We start from the raw sequence: 11177 nt of genomic DNA, 5'->3' as shown, positions 1-11177 counted from the left end.
TGGTCTATCTAAAAATGCATTAAAACATTATATTAGTAACTAAACGTTTAAAGAGTATTCAATAGAGGGATGTAGATTGAATTTTGTACAAATTTGGTTGACATTTAATGCTATTCGATTATAAATGGAGGATTAAGAAAATATAGAATATAAATTAAAAAAAGAAGAATTCAAAGTTGTATAAGTCAAATGAAAGATGTGTGTAAGTCGGCGAAGAAAACGGAAAGCATGCGACAGATTTGCAGAAATAAAGTATGGTCAAAGGGAAAGGAGTGAGCAGTCAACACGCAACTCCATGTACACATAGGTTAGGAACTTAGGATCATATCAATCATTTTTAATACTCTAATTCTTATTATAAACTATTTTCAATTAAAAAAATTCGTACAATTTTCTGTTAAATTGTAGTAGAAGTCGTTATTTTCTTGATTGTTTAAAAAAATATTATAAGATTATGATCTTTTCATATTTAATATTGTTCATTAATTGATAGTCTTACTGATAACTTCCATTGGAACCAAACTAACCTACAGAACCAATCACAACAACAATGTTATATGATTTATCTAACTCAACCGAAGTAACTTTATTTGCTTTGATTCTAATTTGACATGAGTATCTATTCAACCCAACTCATGTTCCACCATTCAGGAACTATGATCATATAAGATTATACTTTTTGGTTTGGAGAAGAGAAATGAGTAGAAAGAAAATAAAAGAAATAAAAATGATAAAAACTTTTTTTATTTAGTGATTTAAAATTATTCTTAATTGAATAGTTCATAAAATAAAATAAAAATCACTGAATAGAAGCCACGATGAAACCAGATAGCCCAAACTAGTAAATCTTCACATTTTCCATTTTTTTTAGCCAGAGGTATGTTTACACATAAATATGTTATACTTTTATAAATAAATATTAAATATAAAGCACAATGTCATAATGAACATGAAAAAGGTAACATCATTGCGCGTTATTTTCTTTATATTTTGTTTTAAGTGAAAAATAGGTATAGCATATATTCGACTATTTATTCTCTTTAGTTTTTATTTATCATAAAATAGAATTCTTAACAATGAAATTTTATTCAAGCCCTAAAAGATATAATTACGTGAGAGTTTGACTATGATAATAATTTTACCGAATTTGAGAAAAAGATACGTGTGTGATGAAAAAGCAAGTAAGTTTTGAACATAATGACAAATTATAATTTTGTTCAAGTAAGTGTATGAGATCTACTATATCGGGGTAGCTTACTTAACATAGCAGCATATTTGAATATTAAAATTGTTTGTTAGAAAATGATCTATGATCATAGGACAATGACTGTTGAGAAAACCAATAGTTGATCTTGTTTTCGGAATAATGGAGCATGTTAATTAATGTATGGTCATGATGAACGATCTCAAATTCTCAATCTTATTGAAAACATTCATCAAATATTAATAAGTTAATCATTTAATTTTATTTAAGTTTATATTAATGATTCAAATGCTACGGAATAATTCCTCTACTTAGATTAAAAAATTTCTAATATATGTAAGAATATTAGTTCCTTATGAACCTTTTTATGAGATTATTTTGGATGCTATCATCCTAATTAAGGAATTGATTAATATTAGTAGTGTTATTAAACTTGTCAACAATTACTAGGAGTTTTCTAAAATTATATTTCATTAATCAAACTCGTTCATTTGTATCAACAATACTAAAATTCCATTAGATCCGAAAATTACTAAAAAAATTCAAAATTTGATTTCTGTGAGTGACACTTATTGAAAATGATAGTCACATACCCCAACCAAAAGGTGAGGAGATACCATTGATAATACAAAAAATCATTCATTTGTCCTTTTACTTATATTAATTAATAGTTTGATCATTCAATCAATTAATCCAAGAATAATTTATCTAAGAAATCTATTAATATGGATAAAACTTAAAAATGATCCACAAAAATTAAAATTGAACAAAAAAATCTTATAAGATATTATTATTAAAACTTCGGATCCACTAGTTTCTCAATAAATATATATTCAGAGTCAAACTGTGTATCTAAAAACTGGACATGAGATCCGGCATATATGCTTTAAAAATCACATAAGATCCAGAGCTGTAATAAATAAAGTTTTGTGGATCGAAAAGTTGGCCGACTTTTTTTGCGTCTTTCACGCATAGAAACAAACACATGGAGAGAAAACAAAGAAGAGAGATAAAACATTAGTATATTATTATATTATTTATCACTTAAATTCTATAACATAATATAATAAACTAAATTATTTTTAACTCTAACTTAATTTTTATATTTTATTTATAAATACATCATCTAAAAATTGTAAAAATTAGAGGACAAAAGATATCACGAGTTAGATTTAAAAACAACATTTTTAGTTTTGCTGCAACCATTCAAATTCTCCAACTAGGTATGGATTTTCAATAAAGATGGATGAAAAATATTAAATTATACTTAAAATTATTAATTTATCTATATTCAACCTTATATATATATATATATGATAAAATTGGCAATGCTTGTAGGCTACCCTGCATAGCCGTCCAATTTTTTGTGGTTAAGCATGCATATATTTTTATTGGGCAGGCGACCCACATGCATAAAGTAAGGAAAAAAGAAAAAAAAATCAAATAAACTATGTTATAATATGATTTAATTTCTCAAAAATTGTGATGTAATATAATTTAGTCAAATATATAGAATATGAAAGTTTTTTTATTCTCTACTCTTTTGACTAGTTTATTTGATTTCCTTTTATTTTTTATATTTTTTTAAATTCTTCACGAAAATGCTTGCATGGCATTCGCATGGCCGTTAGTCGGTTTTAAAAGAGGCAAAACATGCTATTTTGTTTGTTAAGATAATTGAGACATGATCGTGTTTTCTTCAATTTTTGCAAGCATTTATGGGTACAAACAAATCGAAAAGAGCAACCCGTCTTTCTATCTCTATTCAGACTTTAGATATGAATTTTAACCCATCTTTCAATCTATTTTAATGGTTAGATGCACGAATGTATAATGTATTTAATTTTTTTTTTATAAAAATTGAAACTAAAGTCACATTTTACAAAATAACCTTTTCAAAAATAACTTTATTAAGAAAGCATAATTCAATACTACTTTTTTGGAAATTACTTTTTAAAAAAAACTTACAAAAACATTTTTTGACAAATCCCCTTTCACAATTAAGGTTTTAGTGTTTTCTTCCTTCACTTTTTTTGTTTTTTATGAATTAAATATTCATCTAAATCAATATTTGTTTTAATTCTTCTATTATTAAAATTTCCATAATATGTATGTATCTAAACTTATTAATTTAAATAAATGAATTGAATGAATTTATTTGTTGTAAATTTGGTTAATTTTAATTGGTAACACTTATCAATTTACCTCTCACACACACATAATATATATATATATATAGCCACGTATGCCAGTGTAGAATAGTAGTGAAGTCCTTTTCCCTTTGATTATTACTATTCTTCTACTCATTCCTCATTCAATTCTTTACTTTACTCCTAACTTTATCTACCTTCATTCCATCAACCACCACACCAAATCCATCTTCATTGTTTCCATCCCCTTCTCTTGAAATAGTTATTTTATTTTTATTATTCTACCCAATTGTCTCTATAGAATTTTTGTTAAAGGGAACAAAACCAAATGCCTCATAAAGAAAGTTGACAGAACCCATTTTAGTGTCACCCTGCTTCTGCTATATTTCTTTGTCATAACTCTTTATAATAAGTAAAAGCAAGTGAAACTCTTTTCTCTCTTTTCTCTTTTTTTCACCTTTTCAGAATCTTTTTCACTAAATTCTGATCAAGGGAATTTATATCCCTCTGTCTCAATCTGAGGTGTTGGTTTATTGGGAAACTCTTCCTCCACTTAAAAAGATTGTTTCTTTTTAAACTATTCCAAACTAGTCCAAACCATTGACCTTTTTCATCACCCTTTCTTTCTGATTCTTCTATTCTCTTTGGGTCTTTCCAAGCTTCTATTTTGATTTCATTTTCGTCTTGCCCATCAAAAAATGGATGTAAGTTTCTTCTCTCTAATTACATTATTAATATTATATTGAGATTTTGATCATATGATTATGCTCCTTCTTTATGTGTATGATGATGAATAATAATTGTGATAGGAATGGAAGAGAAGTGGAAAAATACCAGCATTTGGGAACTGGGATTTTGCAAATGAGTTACCAATAACTCAGTATTTTGAATGTGCAAGACAAGCTGGTTTGATTCGTTATAGTTCTTCCTCTGGAGAGAGATCACCTTACATCAATGTTCATACTGATCGTGATCTCTACGCTGTTGATGCTAAAAAACAGAACAAAAAGGTGTGTTTTCTTCTTCTTTTATTCTGTGTTCTCTAATAATAATTATTATTATTATTCTTTCTCATTAGAAATATCGGATGAACCGATAAATTTAATGTCTTAATGTTTTGGGTCGAAATGTTATTTCAAAATCGATGGTAAATATTGATTAAATGTTGAAAATGAAAGCAGGGGATGAGAGGGAATAGGGAAAGGAGATGCTGCACACAACATCATAATAATGTTAGTAAGGAAATGAGAAAGGAACAAGTGAATGTGAATGTGAATGATGTGACTGAACAACAAAGAAAGCAACAGATGAGAAGAAACGACGTCGTTCCGCGATCTGCGCCGCATAATCAGAGGCCAAAACCTGTTGATGAAGATCTTTATAAAATCCCTCCTGAACTTCTTCGCACTACTAAGCGGGTATGTCCATTTAATTCAATTATTATAATAATTATTATTATTGTTATTATTATTATTTTTACATAATTATACTAACAATCCCCTCCATCAACTTACTCTTCATTAAATCATTTCATATGAAATCATAAGTACTAATCACATTAGTCCTTGAATTTTATGGAAATTATCATTTTACTCTAAACTATAATCACTGGTCAAATTAATTCTTAAATTTGTTAGCGGCGATCATATTACTCTCAGAAGTTTGTGTTTTTTTATTATTAATATTAGCAACTTTTTATGGGTGAGTTATAATTTCGAATACTTAAATATGATCAATTTTTATATTTGGAACTAATATTATTTATATTTATATCATGGGACACTAATGTGTTTGTAAGACTAAACCCAATATTCACTCCATTGCTATTTTTTTCCGGTTCAAAGTTATGTATAAATTTAAAAAATAGATATGACAATTTGAGATAAATTATTAAACTAGTTTCGTTTGATTGACATTAAAAAAATAGAAAATTGATATGTAAAATGAGGAATAACAAATAATGATACAAAATACCAAGCATTATTAAATGAGGCGACAGAAATAACATATCATTGAAAAATGAAATTTCATAAACATATGAAAAAGATTGAAATATCAAAATAGAATGAATGAATAGATCAAATTGTATATTAGTATTTTTTTTTGTGTGGTCGATTTGTGTTATGAATCCGTTAACGTTGTCTTGAATTTTGCAGAAGAAAATGTTGGGTTTCATTTCCAAGTGTCTCGTACCTGCTGCTTGCGTTTCATGATGTATGAATCCAATCTTCAACAACAAACATCACCATCATCATTATCCCTAGGAGTAAAGTAAAAAAGGGTCATGTTATCTTATTTGTAATGCTATCTACTAATACTAATGTGTAATGACTTTATTGTTAAGAATGAATTTAATGTACTTGTTTTATATATCTTCGTTATTATTTATTCTACTCTTCATTCATTATAGTCGGTGCTTGCATTTATTATAGTTTTGAATATGATTGAATGAACATTTTGTTGGTGTTATACGTGGCAGATTGGACTTCACGTCCTAAACTTTGATTTCTTATTATGCCACTTACTTAATGTTGATGACGATTTGGTCCTTGTGATCGGTGTGGGGCTTGTTTCTCAAGTTGAATGTTTATTTTATTGGATCACTAGGGAGAATATTTTGATTAGAGCTAGCAAAACAAGTCCATCTGTTTCATAAACGTATTGATTTAAGTATAAACTAATTCTTTCCAATAATCTATTGTAATGTTGCCTGAGTTGAGTTCCCAACTCTAGAAGTTTTCAATCTTAAATCATATGTGGGGTATATTGTTTAGGTGATATATTAAATATTTCAGTAAACAACATTTTTATTTATTAACCCTGCTCTTAGGGAGTTAGGAAAAATGAAGAAACATGAAGTGGAAATGATAAGTAATAAACAAAAGTACGATTGTAAAATAAAATATTTATAACCATTGAATATAAAAATTAAAATATCAAAATATACGAAACAAATAAAGTAAATTTTAAGGGGGTAATTTAAGTGAAGTTAGGTTGTAGCACATGTATGACCAATGGTTTAAGACTAACACCAAGCTCAAATATCTTAGGTTCCTAACATGTTCATTTTTTCACCTTCGAGTTATAGGTTTATTTTTTTAAGTTTCAAAACTTCTTAAAATGACAAATCTGACATCAAACATAAACTTTGTGTTTCAATGCAAGTGCGCTGATACCTATTTAGGGCCTAGGTGATTAATCCTGTAACAAAAAATGAAGGCCTACGTTTTGCTGTAATAGCAGGCCTGGTAATTAAGGTCCCAATAGCTGGTAATAGGGATACCTAAAATTAGAATCTTAATTAATTGATAGTTGATTTATCATGGTTTTAAAAACTACTTTTGCCTAAAATTTTGACCTAATATATTCTGATAATAGTAAATTAGTTAAATAAGTTCTTCAATGTAAGTACTAATATGCTATCTATTGTGATATTTATATTGGGTTGATTTTTGTAAAGAATCATTTGATTCACATGGAATTTTGGATTCCTTTTCTAAAATTGAATAAAGCTACACATGATTGCATTTTATATATTTAGTACACTTTAAATTACACATTTTATTAATATATGATTTTTTGCATTGATATAAATGCAAAACTCTCGCTTCCAAGTTTAAAAGATGGTCCACCGGGAAAATGTGCCATGTGAGTTGGATCAAAATTCTAGTGAAGATACCCATTTTCTAATGAGATTAACACAACTTAGTCCCCCTCCCCTTGTCCTTTGTGCATGTTACTATATCATTATTCTCTTAGGGTGTATCCACAAGGTAAAATAAAGAGCCTAAGAGCATTCTATTACTTAGAAGATTCTTGGGGAGTTTCCATTTTTAATTAGCCATGTGATTTATTTCCTCAACCCATAGTAATTATATGATCATGTTTTACTTTTGATACTAAAGGCCCATATGTGAGTTACGTTCTAAAGGGAGGAAGAAAAAGTGAAGATTCTAGACTCATCTCACAAGTATATTTTATGGTTATGAAATCTCTCCTTATCATATATTTCCTTTCAAAATCTAACTCCGAAACTTACTCTACTCTACCATAAATGATGCCTTCTCTTGGCAACACTTGGAGGTGTTTTGTAGTGCCCATGAAAAGGGCGTTGGAAGTTCCTTTCTAGCAACTACAATATTGGTATGATGACAAAGATTTATTTTTCTATTTGTTTGATATGATGACAAGCATTTATTTGTTTCATCCACTCTTACTATACTATTTATAAATAAAAAAATTTGAGATTAATTTAGACTTTTATCTTTAATCACAAAATTTCAAACTAATACTTTTATTCTAAGTATCTAATTATATATTAGGTGGGCTGGTGAAATAACAAAATCTAATTACATATTGGTTGGGCTGAGGAAATAATAAATGTGGACACTCTCAAAACCCACTCACTTATGGAGACATTTTGGTCTTATGAAACCAACTATTATTACTCTGCATGTGTTAAACCCAAAAACCCAATTTTCACTTATTAAGATAGCAGTCATAGGCTCATAGCACGTTCACTGGCTCTACATGTTGTAAAGTGTAAACCCATAAATAGTTAGGTTCAAAATTCAGTTGACCATTACAGACCAATATGATTGTACTAAGTGTTTTTCTGAAGCTGGTTGGGAGGGAAGAAGATGACATAAAAATAATCACACTCTTTCCATGTGATTTTTCAACTTTCTAAAACTATCTCAGATTCATAAAATTTGAAGTCACTATTTCATAGATTATTTTTACAATTTTTTTATAGCACAACAACTCTCTTTTATTAGTGAAAATACTAATGTTAGGATTTTGAGTTGAACTTATTTCCTTTATCTAAGAATCTACTATTTAAATGTGAGGATAAACATTTTTAATTTTTTAATATATTAAAAAATAAGTTAAAATCATGATTGTTAAAAGTTTCTTTTACATGTCGACATCTCATACAATAATGAATTATCCAGTAATGGAGAAAATTCTATCCTAAAATTACGGTTTAAATAAAAATATTTATCACATTCTTGTTTTCAAAATTAATATTAATATAATAATATATATGAATATACAATTTTAGTGGCATACAATTTACTATTGAATCATTAGTTTGAACCGTTTTATGGTATCATGACCAATGACATTGTTTCAAATTGAAGACAAGGCAAAACTGAAATGCAATAGACAAAACAAATCATGTATAAACTCGTGTATACCAAGCATAAACAATTAAAAACCTCTATAATATTAAAATATGTGAACTAAAGGTTTTATTATATTGTTAATATTATTACAAGCATATGAATGAATTATGAATATTTATTGATTGTATATAAATTTTTATATTCGTAGTCGTACTTATATATTATACTAAAACACTCTAAATAAAATGATATTATTCAAGTGGCATTTTTTACAATACAAAACTGTCACTAGTTTATACATTATAACTTTATCATGTATCTCTAATATTTAATTATCATTGACTTTTAAATATTAATAATGCAAATAATAAAAAATGATATAATATATGTGTATAAAGACTCTTTCAATAATGTAAAAGCATTTGAGTAATAGTTGCCTCACACTCTTTCAATAATGTAAAAACATTTGAGTATTAGTTTCCATCATAAGGCGTATCAGCATATGCAAGTGTTACTCGATTACATGTTATATTAAGAAAAATGTTGCTCACCACTTATTTATCAATTATTTTTTACACATAAATCATAATTATTTATTGTTCACTCATTAATGTCTTTAATGGACACATCTATTCATTAATGATCCTATAAAACAAAGATAAAAAATGAGGTGCAAAGCTGGTGTGAAAATATTTTTGGTTATATATATATATATTCGGACGAGTTTTTCTCCTAATCCTAACTATTATTTAAACTTTAACTTACGACATTCATCTTCAAAAACATGTATATAGAAATGAGGAAACAATTTTTTTTTACTAGTTGTAAAAGTGCATGCCGAGTAAAATTTAGCGATCAGGTTTTAAAGAACAATTGCTACCAAGTCTTATCTTTACTAGCTGGACTCGTAACATGTCTTATCTTTTAATTCCACATTTGCACTAGCTTCTCAATATTATAAGTAATATTCAGAATAAATATTGGGTATAATAAAAATGGTAAATGGGTTACGTAATACTTTTAACTTGTCTTGATTTAATGTGCTGTGGGGTTATCTACTTTAGATTAGATGAGGAGTAGAGTTTGAACAAGACACATAGAGTTGCTAAAGAATGATTCATCCCTCAAATACATAATTAATTAACGTGGAAAGATAAACTACAAGCCACTTCAAAGACTCCTCCCTTTAAATACCAATCTCCCCTAGTAACAAAATTCATTCCTTACAAGCAATTACAAATACAAAATCATTAACTAGTAAGAGAAAAAATGAAAGTTGTGTACTTCCTTGTTGCCTTCTTGGCTTTGGCATCATCTATTGCCTTTGCCTATGACCCAAGTCCTCTCCAAGATTTCTGTGTGGCAACCAATGAAATCAACGGTGGTATGTTGTATACACATTCGTATAACTACAACACTACTAATATTATTTTATAGAGTTTAAAATCTATGCACTGACAGTGTAAAGTTTTTTACACTGCCAGCGCATCATCTACCATTGATTTACAATACTTTTGTTTGAAAGTCAATAATAGCAACTATATGAATGGTGGAGATTTACTGACAATGTAAAAAACACTTACACTGTCAGTATATACATATTAAATCCTATTTTATATTATTTTTTTGTATTAACAAGGATATCCCCTCATCTTTTGATAAATAACTATTCTCTTTTGGGATACATGACTATCCCTCCCAATAAGTATCGTTCTTAGGAATCGAACCATATTTTGTCCTATTTTGATAAAACTGTTTTTTCCCAATAAACACACCCAAACATAAGATTGATTCAAACACTCTAGATCCTGTCAAGAAACCCTAAAATTGCATTTATGAAATATAAACACTTTGTCTTCTTAATTTGCAGTATTTGTGAATGGAAAGTTCTGCAAGAATCCAAAGCTAGTAAAAGCTGAAGATTTCTTCAAACATGTTGATCCTGGGAATACATCAAACAAACTTGGTTCCAAAGTGACTCCAGTAGCTGTTACAGAAATACCAGGACTCAACACACTTGGCATATCCTTGGCTCGTATAGATTTTGCACCTAAGGGTTTAAACCCTCCACACACTCACCCTCGAGCCACAGAGATTCTTATAGTTATTGAAGGCACTTTATATGTAGGATTTGTAGCATCCAATCAAAACAACAACACCCTTTTTACCAAAGTTCTCAACAAAGGTGACGTGTTTGTGTTCCCAATTGGTCTCATTCATTTCCAACTAAATGTGGGAAACGGAAATGCTATTGCCATTGCTGGCCTTAGTAGTCAAAATCCTGGTGTTATTACTATTGCAAATGCTTTGTTTGGATCTACTCCACTAATTTCTTCTGAGGTTCTTACCAAAGCTTTTCAAGTGGATAATAGTATAATTGATTATCTTAAAAAGCAATTTTGGTATGACAACAACTAATTTGAGAACATGAATTCTCATTTCATTCCAGATGTGTGGTTAATTTTAGTGTTATGAGTACCCCATGTTGTTGACCTTGTCTGAATAATTATTGTAAAAATAAATAAACTGTATGGGTTTTATGTTATGTTGTGCACCTCTCTTCATTATGTTATTTTTTGGTTAATTCTTCTCCGAGTTGTAGTCTAATAATTTACTAATAATCAATCCATAATACATACAAAATAAAAAATTTATTTTATATTGATACAATATGTAGCAAGAGAAGTATCCTAT

At 28.3% G+C, this 11177-nt stretch overlaps 2 protein-coding genes across 2 annotated transcripts; both read left to right on the top strand.

Annotated features, from left to right (window-relative positions):
• Positions 1 to 3477: 3477 nt before the first annotated feature.
• On the top strand, positions 3478 to 5763 carry LOC109339806. The gene is made up of 4 exons (XM_019577322.1): positions 3478 to 4058; positions 4164 to 4364; positions 4536 to 4772; positions 5511 to 5763. The coding sequence occupies exons 1-4, from the start codon at positions 4053 to 4055 to the stop codon at positions 5565 to 5567; spliced, it is 501 nt and encodes a 166-aa protein (XP_019432867.1). The 5' UTR covers positions 3478 to 4052; the 3' UTR covers positions 5568 to 5763.
• Positions 5764 to 9682: 3919 nt separating this feature from the next.
• LOC109339805 (germin-like protein subfamily 1 member 7) lies at positions 9683 to 10944 on the top strand. Its single transcript, XM_019577321.1, has 2 exons — positions 9683 to 9867; positions 10354 to 10944. The coding sequence occupies exons 1-2, from the start codon at positions 9753 to 9755 to the stop codon at positions 10899 to 10901; spliced, it is 663 nt and encodes a 220-aa protein (XP_019432866.1). The 5' UTR covers positions 9683 to 9752; the 3' UTR covers positions 10902 to 10944.
• The last annotated feature ends 233 nt before the right edge of the window (positions 10945 to 11177 follow it).

Source organism: Lupinus angustifolius, unplaced genomic scaffold (genome assembly GCF_001865875.1).
Source record: "Lupinus angustifolius cultivar Tanjil unplaced genomic scaffold, LupAngTanjil_v1.0 Scaffold_113_16, whole genome shotgun sequence".
Lineage (NCBI taxonomy): Eukaryota > Viridiplantae > Streptophyta > Magnoliopsida > Fabales > Fabaceae > Lupinus > Lupinus angustifolius.
This window is presented reverse-complemented; position numbering and strand designations above follow the sequence as displayed.